This window comes from Physeter macrocephalus, chromosome 14, assembly GCF_002837175.3.
Source record: "Physeter macrocephalus isolate SW-GA chromosome 14, ASM283717v5, whole genome shotgun sequence".
In the NCBI taxonomy this organism is placed as follows: domain Eukaryota; kingdom Metazoa; phylum Chordata; class Mammalia; order Artiodactyla; family Physeteridae; genus Physeter; species Physeter macrocephalus.
The window spans coordinates 74,321,291-74,337,407 of record NC_041227.1 but is presented as its reverse complement, the minus strand read 5'-3'; the positions used below and the strand labels follow the sequence as shown (position 1 = coordinate 74,337,407).

Below are 16,117 nucleotides of genomic sequence, written 5' to 3'. Positions count from 1 at the left end.
CGGCAGGAGCAGCATATGCAAAGGCCCTGTGGCAGGAGGGAATGTAGGGCACTCAAGGAACTGAATGAGGCTGTGCAGGGAAGCACGGAGCCATAAAGATGGCGGTAAAGGGGCAGGTGGGCAGGTGGGGGAGGCCACAAGTAGTTCTTGTACCTTTAAAAAGGTGATTCCAGATATGATGACTCAGGAGGGAGGAGTCAATTTCTCTCTGGCTTTCAGAAGCCTCAGCCCCCACCCCTGGAAGGGGCAGCTCTGTGGACCACCCCAGCTGCCTGGACCAGAGGAGGACCCGGAGGAACCCATCTAGGGGTCGTGGAGTGCCAACCCAGGTGTCCCTCGGGAACTAGACAGAGAGTCATGGAGACTGAAGGCAGCTGGTGGTAGGCCCAGGTCAGGGGCAGCCAAGCCCACCAATGAGCCCCCGCTGGAGGGGGAGGGGCCCTGAGCAAGCAGTGCTGTGGAAAACGCCAAGAGAAGCAGAGGCCAGGGCCTTGGAGCCAGCAATAGCCTCACGACTGGTCCCCCACTCCCCTCCCGCCTTCTTCGCCCCGGGCCACTGGAGCCTCCTGTCCCTGTGGGTCCCCCACCCAGAGCCCAGGGGGGTGTTATAGGCGCTCCTGATTGCGTCTGGGCCCTGGAGCAGAGTGGGTGTAAGTGGACAGCTGTCTGAAGGGCGGAGGAATGAATGAGCAAAGGAAGGCCTCCCAGCCTCCCCTCCTGAGCTGCATGGAGCCCCTCCGGCCTTCCCCACTGACCACTCCGTGTCCCCGTGGAGCCAGGTCGATGCAGGGCCAGCAGCAGGCCTGGTGTCACGGAGTAGGGCAGCCCGGAGCTGCCGGAACGGGGGGGGGTGAGCAGGTAGCCATGGCTCCCACGCCCTCCAAAAGCTTGGCTCTGGCCTGGTTCCTGGGGACACAAACAGGTCTGACGAGTTCCTCCGCAGCTGAGTCCTTGATTTCCAGGAAAGCTAAACTCTTCGAGAGCAGAGAGAGCAAGGCCTGGGAGGAGGGAGGGATCTTTTGGAATATTCCTCTTCCTCTGCCTCGGGGCTTCCCCAGCCCTGCTCTGCAGATCTTGCCCCTTGTGTCCTGAGCCTGGGAGCCCCAGGCTGATGGGGATGCCTCTCTCCCCACCTCCCCCCGAGGGAACATGGAGTGCAGGAGGGCAAGGGACAAGGAAAGGGACCTCCTCACATGTCCCCGCCCCAATGTCCCAGTGCAGGGTGTAGCAGCTCGGGGTAGAGCTTATGGGCACGGGCTCAGAGCCATGCTGCCTGGGTTCCAGGCCCAGCTCTGCCATTGACCTTGTCACCTACCTCGTTTCTGTTTTCTGTTTGGGTTATCTTTCCCTTATTGATGTATAGGATTTTTTTTTTTTAACCCTTGCTTCCATGGACTTTACATCCTTTTTTTTTTTTTAATTTATTTATTATTTATTTTTGCTTCATTGCTGCGCGCGGGCTTTCTCTAGTTGTGGCGAGCCGGGGCTACTCTTCGTTATGGTGCGCAGGCCTCTCATTGTGGTGGCTTCTCTTGTTGCGGAGCACGGGCTCTAGGCACGCGGGCTTCAGTAGTTGTGGCACACGGGCTCAGTAGTTGTGGCTCGCGGGCTCTAGAGCACAGGCTTAGTAGTTGAGGCGGACGGGCTTAGTTGCTCCGCGGCATGTGGGATCTTCCCGGACCAGGGCTCGAACCTGTGTCCCCTGCACTGGCAGGCGGATTCTTAACCACTGCACCACCAGGGAAGTCCCGATGTGTAGGATTTTTTTTAAAGTATATTCGGGATTTAAGATCTTTGTCAATATCTATTGTTGCCGATATCTTCTCCAGCCTGGGCTTGCCTTTTCACGCCCTTCATGGCATCTTTTGCTGAGTGGAAGTTTTCAATTTGAAGTCCAGTTTCTGCCCTTTTATTCTATGGTTGGTGCTATGCGTGCCCTGTTCAAGAAATCTTTGCCTCTTCCTTAAACATCCCTTGAATCCACCCCCCCCGCCCCCTCCCCCCACCGCCTTCTTTGCCTCTGTCTGGCTTCTAGCCGCCAGGTCTCTCCTGACCCTCTCCCACCTCCTCCCCACCGTGTCCCCACCCCAGTTCTTGTCTCCCTCACTGCATGATCTTTCCGCCGGGGACAGGGCTGGCTCGTCTCCATGTCCCTGGGACTGGTACCAGGGCTGGCACGCACTAGGTGCTCAATAAAAGCTTCATAAATGAAGGCAGTGTCCCATGCCCCAGCTGGGGATCTTTAAAACTGTCAATTAGTTCCAAACACCGGCTCATCAGGAACATTTGAGCAAAGCCAGGAAGTAAAAACTTTGGAAAAACCAACAACATAGGAATGTTTAGCTTTCTCCCCAACCGGCGCATTAATCACAAAACCTCAGACCTTGTTACATTATTTATTCTTACTTTGCCCCTGACCCACAGGCCAGGGAGCCTTTTCCTTACACACACACACACACCCACACACACACACACACACGTCGGCTGCTGGGGCTTCTCAACGGCCGCCCCTCTCCCCCACCCCCAGCCCCGTGTTTGCTGCCTCTGTGTGTGTGTATGGGGTGGGGGTGGGCGTCGGTGGTCCCCTTTTAGTCCTTCTCCTCGCCATGCGTGATGACGTAACACAGGTTCCTATAGTCCAGATTACCACACGCATCTGGCGGGAAAGCAGCAAACATCTGCTTGATCTGGGGAAAGAGCCGGGAGTCAGCCTCAACCAGGGCCGAGGGGGGGCCAGAGCCGGGGGTCACCCAAGGGCGTTAGGCAGAATGTCGCTCCCCTCTTTGGAGAGGGAGGCATCAGGGTGGAGGCCACAGAGGCCAGGCCAGCAGGCCAGGATCTCAGCCATCCTTGTTCCCACCATCATCATCATCTCAGCAGATCTCTAAAGAAAGAGCACTTCCCAGGAAGACACTCTTCGGCGCTGGGCCGGCAGCGCTGAACCCTGAACAGCCGGCACTCACCTCCTCCTCACTGAAGCGGTCCGCCTGCGTCATGAGCTTCTCTTCGATGCTGCCCAAGGGAGAGAAAGGGTCACATTCAGGGTTAAGGGCCACTCTGTATGTGGACACGCGGATCCTGAGGCTGATGGCCCAGGAGGACACCAACCAGGGCTGGCCCTACAGCCCCCAGGTGGCTGTGTGACCTCGGGCGGCCACTTCAGCTCTCAGCCTCCGTTGTAACGTGGACTCCCCTCTTCACATCAGATGGGCACCCAATGAAATGACCTTGGGACCCCGACATGACTGCGGGGGCCACTCTGATGTCCCATCGTGGACTGAGGGGAGCCTCTTTGCCCTGGTTCTAGACGCACCGCCCCTTCAGCGTATGATTTTTGCTGACATCTGTAAGGTGTGTCGGAGTGTGCAAGGTGCCTGCACTCAGCCAAGGGGCAGGAAGGCCGCCCAGGTCCGTGTCCTCCTGCGCCTGCCCAGGTCTCCTTTGCTCCTCACAGCCCTGGGAAGTGACTATTATTATCCCCCTTTTACAGAGAGGGAAACTGAGGCTCGGGAGGGGTACTGACGTGCAGCGGAAGGGTGGTGGCTGTCCCCCTGCGTGGTCCAGAAGAGCAGCTGCCCACAGGGGCCAGAGCTGCCCGGGGCCTGGAGGAATGGCCAGAGGTGGGGCGTTGGAGGATGTGGGGGAGGGATTGGTGCCCCCAGGAGCTCAGAGGACCCCCATAGAGCTCTCAGGGGGTGCAGAGGGCCGGGGTGGGACCAGAGGGCTGAGCAGGGCCCTAAGCACCCGTGTGCCCTGTGGCGCCGGCGGCCGCCGCCCTGCTCCGGACCGACGCACATTTTCCACTATTTATGTTACTACAGGACAGTCACAGTTTCCAACTCTCCACGCTGGGGAATTTTCACAGACTCTCTTTCAACCAGAGCCTCCTCTGTGGCCTGCCTGGCAGGCAGCCATGTCTTTCAGATCCCGTAGCCTGCGGATGGCGCCTGAGGTTCCCAAACTGGGTCTCCAAAGGGTTCCTCCCAGCCCTGACTTTGCTCTAGTGGGAGGGAAGGTGGGTAGCAGTAGAGGGGTGGGTTCGGGTCACCCCAGGGGGTTCCCCCAGTGCCCCTCTAGGTCTCCAAGGTGGGGGTGGCAACCCGGACTCTGAGGAAGGGGTGAAGGAGAGGGCTGCAGCCTGAAGAAGCCCTCGGGAACCTCGGGAACCCCTCCCCGACCCCTGAGGAGAGGGTGACTCAAAACTCTGGGGGGTGAGGGGCTGTAAGAACGTCTGAGAGACAAGATAGACCCTCCCCACTTCCTCCCTGCCCCCCTGCCCTCTCCCACCCCGCCTCCGTCACGGGCTATGCTAATATTGAATAGAAAAGCACAATCAGCCTCCAGCCGAGGCCTCAAGCATCGCAGTAATTGGTCGCGAAGCCTGTGACTAAGGAAGAAATCTTGCCTGCCCTGGGTCACCCACAGGCCCGGGGAGGCCTTGGAGGCCCTGAAGGGACAGCTCAGAGGTTGGCTCAGAAGGCTCAGCGTCTCGGCCCCTGGACAGGCTGCCTCTGCCCGGCCCGCCCGGCCCGCAAGTCTCGGCTGTCTGCCCTGTGCTCTCCCCGGGCTGAGGCTCCCAGGCAGAGCAGGCATTAGCGCTCCCTCCTTCAGGGATGCCAGCGCAGTGGCGGTCGGACAGCTGCCCACAGCCACCTCACTCCCTCTGCAGCCCCAGCTGAGCTGGTTCCTTCCCATGGCTACGCCTCCATCCCCACATCCACTTGGGCCCTGGCTAACATCTGGCCAGTCCTCTTCCCAGCACCCTGGATCCCACTGGTGCTGGCCTCTTGTATTTCACTCACCCATCCGCTCGCCTCCATCCCGATGGCCAAGACCCTTGTGGCAGCTGCAACCCTCTCTTCTCCTCCAGGCTGGCCTCCATGTTGCCCCTGCCTAACTGCTTCTTAGGCTCTCCCATGCCCCCAGGGCAGACCCACGGTCCAGGGCTACCCCACACAGGCCCCGCCTTCCTCTCTGTGCTGCGCGCCCCCGCCCGCCCTCCAGCCGCGGCCGGTTCCTCCTCACCGACCCCAAACACGCCCTCTCTGCTCCAGCCAGGGCGATCCTTAGTCATCCTTCAGGATCCACCTCTACCCCCACCCGTTCCTCCCTCGCTACTGGGAAGCCCTCGCCTGGGGGCCCCATGTTCCCCATACACATCCACACAGATGGGGACACCGAGGCCCAGAGAGGGGAAGAGACATCTAGTGATGGCTGAACTGGGCAGGGCAGCAGCCTCCTGGCTCCTGGCTGGAAGCTGCCTGAGATGCCTGAGTTCCAGGCAGGACAGGAGACTGGGCTGCGACCCACCCTGACCTGACCCCAGTCCATCTATCACCTGAGACTTTGGGGAGAGAAAAACCAAAACAGATGGCAGAGGAGACTTACAAATCAGCCTTGACGAAACCTTTCCCTTCAGTGTCGAACACCTTGAAGGCGTGGAGAATGGTCTCCTCCGGGTCCGTACCTAGAAGCAGCACACACAGGCAGGGGGAGAGCATCAGGATGAAGAGGCCAGGCAGCGGCTGGGGGTGGGGCAGGTCCCATGGCCCCTGCAGAGGCCAAGGGCTCAGGGAGCTTCCTCCCCAGCTTCTAGTCCACAGCGAGGCCAGAGAAGGGATGTTTCAGAGAAACAAGGAACAGTAATCATAGCCAAGGGCTCTGCATATAGTAACAATCAGCCTGCACAGATGCACCTGGAAAAGCCTACTAGGCATTTACTATGTGCTTAACCCTCCTGCACATTGGTCCCATTTTACAGATGATGAAACTGAGGCTCAGAGAGGTTAAGTGACTTGTCCAGGTTCTCACAACTGATGCTATGTGATTCGGCTATGGATGGAGGAGAAAGAGCTTTTACTTGGGGGCTGGAGGTGGGGGCTCTGGCAGTGGCATTGGAGGAGTCTGAGAGGTTGTCCAGGCCAGAGGCGGAGCAGGTGGGTCCACAGGTCTGCGGGAGTGAGGGAGCGCATCCAGAGCAGTTCTGGTTTTATCACTTTTATAGTGTGGGCTTTGGGGAAAGATGTCATTAGAAGAAATGGTTCTACTAACACAATGGGATTAAATACGCAGCCCCCTGGTAGTACAGATGGGGAGACTGAGGCCCAGAGAGAGGAAGGGTCTCACCCAAGGTCTCAGGGACTGTGTGAATGACAGCAGGTGGCCTGGTGACCCTTACCTGGTGCTCTTCCCCCTGTCACACTGACCTCCCTTCTCACTGTGGAACCAGGGGATGTCCCCTTCCTTCTTAAGGCTCAGCTGTGTCATTGGTGAAATGGAGACAAGGGCGGGGTTTGCTGCCCACCTCCCAGGATCAGTTAAGATAAAGGGTCATTAATGATAAAGGTCTTGACCAACATTATCACGGCTACAGACACATCTGAGTGCTCTGTGCCAGGTCCATCCTGCAGCTTCGGCATTGTACCCCGTGGGACTCCAGCACACCCCTCGTGGTAGGTCCTGATGCGCCCGTTTGTCAAAGAGGAAACTCAGGCTCAGAGAGGCTCTGTTACTTGCCTGAGGTCTCCAACTATAAGGGGAGGAAGAGTTTGAAGCCAGCTCCTTGAACCTCCAGAGCCCCCTTCTTGCTCTGCCACGCTGTGCTCCTGTTTCTCAGACCGGGTCAGGGCCAGCTGTGTCTCCCCCATCAGACTGGGTCAGCGTCATCTGTGTCTCCCCCATCAGACCGGATCCAGACCCACGGTCCAGGGCTACCCCACACAGGCCCCGCCTTCCTCTCTGTGCTGCGCGCCCCCGCCCGCCCTCCAGCCGCGGCCGGTTCCTCCTCACCGACCCCAAACACGCCCTCTCTGCTCCAGCCAGGGCGATCCTTAGTCATCCTTCAGGATCCACCTCTACCCCCACCCGTTCCTCCCTCGCTACTGGGAAGCCCTCGCCTGGGGGCCCCATGTTCCCCATACACATCCACACAGATGGGGACACCGAGGCCCAGAGAGGGGAAGAGACATCTAGTGATGGCTGAACTGGGCAGGGCAGCAGCCTCCTGGCTCCTGGCTGGAAGCTGCCTGAGATGCCTGAGTTCCAGGCAGGACAGGAGACTGGGCTGCGACCCACCCTGACCTGACCCCAGTCCATCTATCACCTGAGACTTTGGGGAGAGAAAAACCAAAACAGATGGCAGAGGAGACTTACAAATCAGCCTTGACGAAACCTTTCCCTTCAGTGTCGAACACCTTGAAGGCGTGGAGAATGGTCTCCTCCGGGTCCGTACCTAGAAGCAGCACACACAGGCAGGGGGAGAGCATCAGGATGAAGAGGCCAGGCAGCGGCTGGGGGTGGGGCAGGTCCCATGGCCCCTGCAGAGGCCAAGGGCTCAGGGAGCTTCCTCCCCAGCTTCTAGTCCACAGCGAGGCCAGAGAAGGGATGTTTCAGAGAAACAAGGAACAGTAATCATAGCCAAGGGCTCTGCATATAGTAACAATCAGCCTGCACAGATGCACCTGGAAAAGCCTACTAGGCATTTACTATGTGCTTAACCCTCCTGCACATTGGTCCCATTTTACAGATGATGAAACTGAGGCTCAGAGAGGTTAAGTGACTTGTCCAGGTTCTCACAACTGATGCTATGTGATTCGGCTATGGATGGAGGAGAAAGAGCTTTTACTTGGGGGCTGGAGGTGGGGGCTCTGGCAGTGGCATTGGAGGAGTCTGAGAGGTTGTCCAGGCCAGAGGCGGAGCAGGTGGGTCCACAGGTCTGCGGGAGTGAGGGAGCGCATCCAGAGCAGTTCTGGTTTTATCACTTTTATAGTGTGGGCTTTGGGGAAAGATGTCATTAGAAGAAATGGTTCTACTAACACAATGGGATTAAATACTCAGCCCCCTGGTAGTACAGATGGGGAGACTGAGGCCCAGAGAGAGGAAGGGTCTCACCCAAGGTCTCAGGGACTGTGTGAATGACAGCAGGTGGCCTGGTGACCCTTACCTGGTGCTCTTCCCCCTGTCACACTGACCTCCCTTCTCACTGTGGAACCAGGGGATGTCCCCTTCCTTCTTAAGGCTCAGCTGTGTCATTGGTGAAATGGAGACAAGGGCGGGGTTTGCTGCCCACCTCCCAGGATCAGTTAAGATAAAGGGTCATTAATGATAAAGGTCTTGACCAACATTATCACGGCTACAGACACATCTGAGTGCTCTGTGCCAGGTCCATCCTGCAGCTTCGGCATTGTACCCCGTGGGACTCCAGCACACCCCTCGTGGTAGGTCCTGATGCGCCCGTTTGTCAAAGAGGAAACTCAGGCTCAGAGAGGCTCTGTTACTTGCCTGAGGTCTCCAACTATAAGGGGAGGAAGAGTTTGAAGCCAGCTCCTTGAACCTCCAGAGCCCCCTTCTTGCTCTGCCACGCTGTGCTCCTGTTTCTCAGACCGGGTCAGGGCCAGCTGTGTCTCCCCCATCAGACTGGGTCAGGGTCATCTGTGTCTCCCCCATCAGACTGGGTCAGGGTCATCTGTGTCTCCCCCATCAAACTGGGTCAGGATCATCTGTGTCCCCCCCATCAGACTGGGTCAGGGCCAGCTGTGTCTCCCCCATCAGACCGGGTCAGGATCATCTGTGTCTCCCCCATCAGACTGGGTCAGGGCCAGCTGTGTCCCCACCATCAGGATCATCCAGGACAGGATGATGTCTGAGTCGCTCAACATTTCTGAGACTGGCCCTGAGTGACTGGGCCGGGCTCAGTGCTGGCCTTGCCAGCCTGGGAGCTCCTAGAGGCAGAGCCGTGGGCTTCCTCTAGGTAGGGTGGCAGGGAGCCAGTGTGCCCAGGCCAGAGGCTCAGTCCAGGGCCCGTCACAGCCTGGCCTTGCAGGAGGAGAAGGGGTGGCCATGAGATTATGGTTGGGGAGCTGCTGTGCAGTCTCTGCCTCCCAGGGTCTCCGGGGAGAGACCTCCGTGCCGGGGCAGCCTGGCTCCAGCCTGCCTTCCTCAGGACTGGCTGCATGTGGACCAGCTGCCCTGGATTCAGGCCCCACGGCTGGACATTTACCACACCCGGTCCTCCCCTCTCTCCTCCCAGAACGGGCTGGGCCTCTGCTCTGCAGACTGCAAACCTCATCAAATGGGCTGCAGAGAGACTGCTTCCCCTCATTGCTGTTGGGGACCTCATGACAGTGTCCTTGTCCCAATTAGAGGGACGAGGTGGTGCCTGCCCAGCCCCCCGGCTCCTGTCCCCACTCCAGGCTCAGCCAAGTTTGCATGACAGGCTCAGCTGGAGCTCCAGCCCCGGAGCCCCTGCGAAAATGAGAAAAAGCTGCAGCCCTGGGTCAGCGCTCTTAGCTCAGCTGCAGACGGACACGAGCTCCAGGACTTGCTTTAAAGTCATGGCTGGAGTCACGCATGTCTTTGCCTGTGAGTGTCTCCCTGCCCTGCCCCCTGGACTTCTGCGCTCTTCAAGGAGGTGGCCGTGGTCCCAGGAATAACCCCTGACAGCTGCCCAGAGGTGGGCCTGAGGGCACTATTCTGTCAGCTGGACAACACCAGGCTGTCGTGGGCTTAGTGGTGGCCCCCAAAAGATATACCCAGGTCCTCATCCCCAGGACCTGGAAATGTCATTTGGAAAAAGGGCCTCTGTTGATGTAAGGAAAGGCTCTTGAGATGGCCTGATCATCCTGGCTTATCCGGGTGGTCCCTAAGTCCAATAACGAGTGTCCTTACAAAAGTGAGGCAGAGGGGAAACAGAAGAGGAGGGGCAGTGTGGCCACAGAGACAGAGATGGGAGCGAAGCAGCCACCAGAAGCCGGAAAAGGTCAAGCACGGGTTCTCCCCTGGAGCCTCTCGGGGAGCCTGACCTGCCAGATTTCAGATTTCTGGATTCCAGAACTGAGAGAATACATTGCTGGTTTTTTGAGCCGTCAAGTTCGTGGTCATCTGTTACAGCAGCCTCGGGAAACTAACACAACGCCCATTTTACAGACAAAAAAACTGAGGTGCAAAGAGCAGATCAGCCTTGCCCAAGGTCACCCTGGGGGTCAGTGGGAGATCAGGTCTTAAGCCCAGTTGTAGCCGAGGCGCCAGGGGAGGGTATCAGGCAGGGGCCGCCTGAGCATGGGATGACGATGAGACCCACCCCGCAAGGGCAGCCGCAGCCCAGGCTGGCCCTTCCTTCTGACCACGGAACCCCAGCCCGGCCTGATGCTGCATCTCAGGGGAGTGCAGTGGTTAGAGCCAGAGTCGGGGTTACAGTTCCATCCCTGCCACTTCAATGCTGGGACACCCGGAGCAGGTGTGGTGACCCGTCTGAGCCTGGGTCTCCTCACTCAAGAATGAGGCCCCTGATCCTTTCCCTGGAGTAGAAGCCCATCCTGTACTGGGGTTGGCCACAGAAGCTTCCAGAAGCCCCCTCCCCCATACCACCTTCTCCTGTCAGCAGCGGGTGGTAAGGCAGAACAGGCAAGATGAGCCCAGGCCTGGGTAGGTGGGGCTGTGGCTGGGGCACCGTCCTGGTGGTGGGCAAAGGGCTTTCTCGCAAACTGTCCCGCTGGGCGCCTCACAGCCCCGCAAACCGGGGCTCATTACGTTCACCCCACTCTGTGATATAGAGGTGGAAAGCGAGGCAGGGTCTGGTATGTGTGCCCCGGGGGCCGGTGTCTGGGGCTGCACCATGCTCCTAGCTGTGGCGTGCATTGATGGCGGGTACGTCAGCACACAGGGCCCTGCCTACCCACACCCGCTCGCCCATCCCCTCCCCAGGGCCCCCTGGGGCCTCACTCACCCTTCAGCTTCTCCCCAAACATGGTCAGGAAGACGGTGAAGTTGATGGGCCCGGGGGCCTCCTTCACCATGGCCTCCAGCTCCTCGTTCTTTACATTGATGCGGCCTGGGGGAGACACCCAGGAGTACAGGGAGGGTCAGAGGGGACCCTGCCTGCAGGCAGCCCAAGAGAGCAGAGCTTGGGACCACGGAGCAACCTGCAGAATCCCCCAGCCCTACCGTCTCACCCGCCCCCCACTCAGCCCTAAGACCCTGCCCACCTGCTGGGGGACCTCAGGATGGAGGCACATTCAGCTGTGCTCAGCATGGGGCTGCCCCCAGCCCCACCACCCCCCTGCCGCCACCTCAGCCTCCCTGGAAAGGAGAGCAAGTTGGTGGTTATCCCCATTTTACAGATGAGGAAACTGAGACCCAAAGAAGCTGAAGCTGAGGCACACAGGAGTGGAGGACCCGGGCCTCCGGGCTCGGGTGCCCCGGGAGGGACGCACTGGCTGCCTGGAGATGGGGACTCGGGGTCCTCACAGATCTCTGGGAGCTTAAGGCTCAGTCCGGAAGTGAGTTGGTTACGCCCCTGTCCCCCAACCCCAGTGCCCCCATCCAGGCTTAAGGCCCATCCCTGGGCCCTCAGCGAAGGCAAAAGCCTCGCTGGCAGCTGAAGACCACCCGGTAACCCGAGTCCCGCCCCTGGGTATCTCCAGTCTCTTCCCCGTGCCACTGCGTCTATCTCTGGGAGCTTAAGGCTCAGTCCGGAAGTGAGTTGGTTACGCCCCTGTCCCCCAACCCCAGTGCCCCCATCCAGGCTTAAGGCCCATCCCTGGGCCCTCAGCGAAGGCAAAAGCCTCGCTGGCAGCTGAAGACCACCCGGTAACCCGAGTCCCGCCCCTGGGTATCTCCAGACTCTTCCCCGTGCCACTGCGTCTCCCCCTGCTCTGCTGACCCCTCCCCTGCCCCCTCCCAGGCTTTGCACGGGCCACTACTGTCCCTGAAATGCCCCCCTCCCTCCCCTGGCCAGTCCTCCTCTAACACCCGGGAGTCTCCTCTGACCTGCCAGGCGGTGGCCGCCCCCCTCGGCACCCCCAGAGAACACCAGCCCCTCACACCCCCTGCGCCAACCGCCCTGGCCTGCCCCCCGCCGCCCACTCTTTCTGGATGGCCAGGGCTCGGCTCACCCCCAGTCCCCAAGCCTCTGGCTGCTGGTCACGCACCCAGGGCAGCAAAGGTGTCCCTCAGGTCCTCCTTGTCGATGAAGCCATGCCGGCTCTGGTCCATGATGGTGAAAGCCTGGCAGAGACACGGCCACTGAGCAGCCACCCGCCCACCTGCCCAAGCCCAGGCCCCCTCCCCAGAGAGATCCCCCCTCCCTGCAAGGGGCTGTCCTCTCAACCACTGTTGCCTGGGTAACCTCAATACAGGCCCTCTGGCCACCCGGTCACCCAGCTCAGCATGACACCAGCGTGAGAGTGACGGTTAACCTGCCCTGGGCTCCTACTGTGCGCCAGCACAGCTGGGGCTTCGTGCCCATCCCTCATTTCATGCTCCCAGCAACCCCATTTTACAGAGAGTGAAACTGAGGCTCGGAGAGAGGAAGGGCTTGCCCTAGGTCACACAGCAAGCAAAGGCTCAGGGAGAGAGGGGTAGGGGCTGCCCAAGGACAGCTCGTCACATCTCCAGAGTCTAAGCTATAGCATGGCAGCTTCTAAGGATAGTGATGTCACCACCCCCCAGGGACTGAGGGCTGACCCCACGCCTTGCCGGCTCCCTAAGGGCTTTCCGTGCGTTCCTGTAACCCTCCCAACGGCCCTGGGGGCGGCTGACCAACCTCTTTAAACTCCTGGATCTGGGACTGATCGAACACGGAGAAGACGTTGGAGCTGGCTCCACCTTCTACTCTTTTCCGGGCTCTTCTGGGTGCCTGTGAGGTTCCAGGGGAGGCCTTACAGAAGCCCCTTCCTGGGAAGGTCCCCCATTCGCCCCACCCAACCCTCAGGGCTCATCTCCTGAATGACACTGCCCGCCCCCACGGACGCCAGCAGACAGACCAGGCTCCTCATGAAGCCTGGCAGAGAAGCAGGGCGTTTCCCTGCTTCTTCTTACCGGCAAGAAGCCAAGAGAGCGGCTTCCCCGCGGGGCTACCTGCTACTTCCCCGACAGGCCCCTGACTCCAGAATGCAGGAGGTCAGTGCCCAGGATGCGGAGCAGAGAGGGGCGTCTTTCCGAGCACCAGCCGCCACGTGGGGGCCCTCCTCTCCTGCCACCCTCCCCGGTGTTCAGGGTAACACCCAGATCCCTTAGCCCTGCGAGGTCTGTCCCTTGTCCCTCTCCCAGAGCATCCGCCCCCCCCACCCCAACCTGGGTCCCCTCCACTTGCTTTGAGCTTCCTTCGCTCCCAACATTTGCTCCTGCCATTCCCACTACCAGGGACACCTTCCCTGCCTTCCATCGGGATGAATCCTCATCCTTCAGGCTCAACTCCTCTGCCTCCTCCTCTGAGAAGCCTTCCCCGACTAACCCCGACCCAAGGCCAATTTAGAGCTCCCCCACCCCCTCTGCCCCTCCCCACCAGTCTTGGGCTTCCACACCCTGTAGCACGTAGCACGCTGTCCTGCCGTATATCCCTGTGTCTGTCCCACCGCTGGGCTCTCCTCCCCCACCCAGGGCCTGGCTCCGATCAGGGATTGGTTTGGAAATAGCTGCCCAGAGCTCAGGGCATATCTCAGGGCAGTAGGCAGAGCAGGTGACCACCCACGTGGAGGGTCTCTGGCCAGACTTCCTGCCTCCGTGTGTTTCTCTCTGGATGTCGGGGGTGCCTGAGAGTCGTCCACTACTGGGCATTTGCTGAAAGCTCTCTGTTCCCAAACCCCTCCAAGGGACCTTTCTCTCAGCAGCCGTCACTAAGGTCCCCATGTGCAAGGAGCCCCAGACTTGGCTTGTGATGGGGGGAAAGGACAGCCGGGACTTCACAAAGGAGGAGGTGGAAGGGGACCCTCCACAGACGTGGGCGTCCCCACACCCAGCTCGGGCCTCCATCTCAGCCCCTTCCACCCTCTGTGCCCAGGCCCTGTCCACCCCACCCCAGAGCCCGGGCTTCCCCGGCGCCCCCGCGCCCGCCCCCAGCACCTCTGTGGTCTCCCCTCCCCCCGGCTCACTCCTGTCCGCTCGCCCAATGTCCCCACCCCCGCACTTGCCCCCAACTCCCCTGGGTTCCTGGGCTCCCTTCAGGAGCCGCAGTGCCCGGCTGACTTATAATTAGCTTTTACTGGGTCCTTTGTCTCCACTAATCCTTTGAAAGGGGGCTGGCAGGGCGGCCAGGACGTTGTGATGCTGTAAAACCCCTGTAATATTTATAAATCCCTTCAGACATCATAAAGAAAAGAACCTCCCTGTGGAATTCATCTCACATAATTACATATACATTTCCTTCTGGTTAATAAAAAGCAATCACTTCCATCTGTGGGATATGCTGCCCTTTCTCTCCTCAGACCTGCCCTCGGCCACGGCATCCCCCATCCCTGTCTCGCCCCAGCCTTTCAAGTCCATCTGGGGGAAACGTCACCCTACTGTGCGACAGACCCTGTTCTAGAACCTTGCGAGGAAGGAAGGAATTGTTTTCTCCTACTGCACAGGCAAACCTGAGGCCCAGGCCCCTGACCGGGCTTCTGATCTCCTAGCCCAGGACCCTTTCCAGCCCAGCTGTCTTGGAAATTCCCTTTTATAATGTGCCTCTAAAAAATAAAAATCCGCTGAAGGGAACATCTCAGGGCAGAAGGGGGTCAGCCAGACCTGAGTTCTAATCCTGGCTTGGCTACTCACAGCCTCTGTGATGTTAGGAAAATCAGTTTTCTGCCCTGAGCCTCATTTATAAAACCGAGATAACGTCTCCCTCAAAGCATCCGGCCATGTATTCGGGACCTGCTGACCTCCAGCCAGGCCCTGTGCCCAACCCCAGGGACCTAGAGCTGAATCAGGCCTGGTCCTTGTCCTCAGGGAGCTCGCGGTCCAGCTGGGAGACAGACAGTCCGTAGAGGGTGAGGGAGGCGGGGGGAAGATGCTGAGAACACAGAGGAGCCTCTGTACCGCTGGGGTACTCAGGGCAGACCTCCTGGAGGAGGCGGCTTCTGAGCTGAGGCTTGACAGAGCTCTCAGGCCGGGAGGGACTGATGAGGGTGAGTGAGACAGGGGCATGAAAGAACAGCACCACTGAGAGCCTGCAGAGAGACCCAAGGGGCTGGAGTGCAGGGGCAAGGGGAAGGTGGCAGGGCAGGCCCCACATGGCCTGAAGGACCCCGCAGCAAGGCCAGCAGCCCCCATGCCGGGCTCCATAGGACCCAGGCTGTCCTGGAATAGTGACCCCGACCCCCATAGGAAACATGTTCGCCTAGTGAGATCAGAGCCCCACTTTTCGCTGAAACCTCCAAGCCTGGCCCACCCTCCTCTTCCTCGACCCCCGCCCCAGCTTTCACCTCGGCAGCCCCCACCGAGTCCAGGAAGGCAGAGACCCAGATCAGGACCCACAAGGATGGACTGGCCGGGTGCAGGGATGACATCAAGGGTGAAGAAAAGGTCAGGACAGGCACAACATCAGGTCAAGGTCAAGGATGTCAGTGAGAGAGACAAGGTCAAGGTCAGGGTGAGTTCAGGCAATGAGGTAAAGGTCAGAATCACAAACGAAGCCAAGGTCACAGGATGAGGTCAAGGTCAGGAGGCGGGGCAGCGCCAGCCTACCATGGTCTGGATGGCTCCCTCGAGCTGCAGCAGGGCTGGGGGAGCGCGGCGACAGCTCTTTAAATAGTGCCCCAGGTCCGGACAACAGTTTGGAAGGTGACAAAGGACAGGAAGGGGGCCTCCCTGCCAGGCACCTGTCAGGGGCCATTGCGAGTGGGTGGAGTTGTGGGATCCAGAGACTGTCCAAACCACAGGGCTCGCCACCAGTGCAGGCCAACAGGATCTCTGCAGCCAAGGGACAAAGGCCCAGGAAGGGGCTCCTGGCTGAGGACACACGGCAAGTTGAGGCCTGGAGCCAGCTGGGAAGGCTTGGCCTTGGGCCAGGCAAGTTCAGGAGCGCTCCCAAGGCAGGGCCACCCATGCCAGCTGGGGAAACTCAGGGCGGCACCGTGGCCTGACCCCTCGAGCTGTGTGACTCTCGGTGGGACACCCTCCTCCGGAAGGCTCGGTCCTCTCATATGGAAAGCGGGGAGCACGTGACTCTGCCTGGTCAGCCCATGGAGAGGGTTTCTGCATCAGCCTGGCCCGCAGGGACCCCTCAACCGATAGTACTACTGCCACCGTTACCCACCCCAGCCTGGGCCCCCTCAGGGCGTTGAAAATAGTCCAGGGAGTTGAAAGAGCCAAGAGACAAACAAGAGAAATGGAGGTGACTCTGCTGAAGGAGAACTGA

The 16,117-nt window shown here is 59.6% G+C and overlaps 1 protein-coding gene across 1 annotated transcript; it reads right to left on the bottom strand.

The window, feature by feature from the left end:
* Positions 1-2,388: 2,388 nt before the first annotated feature.
* Positions 2,389-15,462, bottom strand: MYL10 (myosin light chain 10). Its single transcript, XM_028498671.1, has 7 exons — positions 15,445-15,462; positions 12,542-12,634; positions 11,928-12,003; positions 10,724-10,828; positions 7,153-7,231; positions 2,964-3,012; positions 2,389-2,687 (listed from the first exon to the last, which is right to left on the bottom strand). Exons 1-7 carry the CDS (start codon positions 15,445-15,447, stop codon positions 2,589-2,591), a joined length of 504 nt encoding a protein of 167 aa, XP_028354472.1. The 5' UTR covers positions 15,448-15,462; the 3' UTR covers positions 2,389-2,588.
* Between the last annotated feature and the right edge of the window lie 655 nt (positions 15,463-16,117).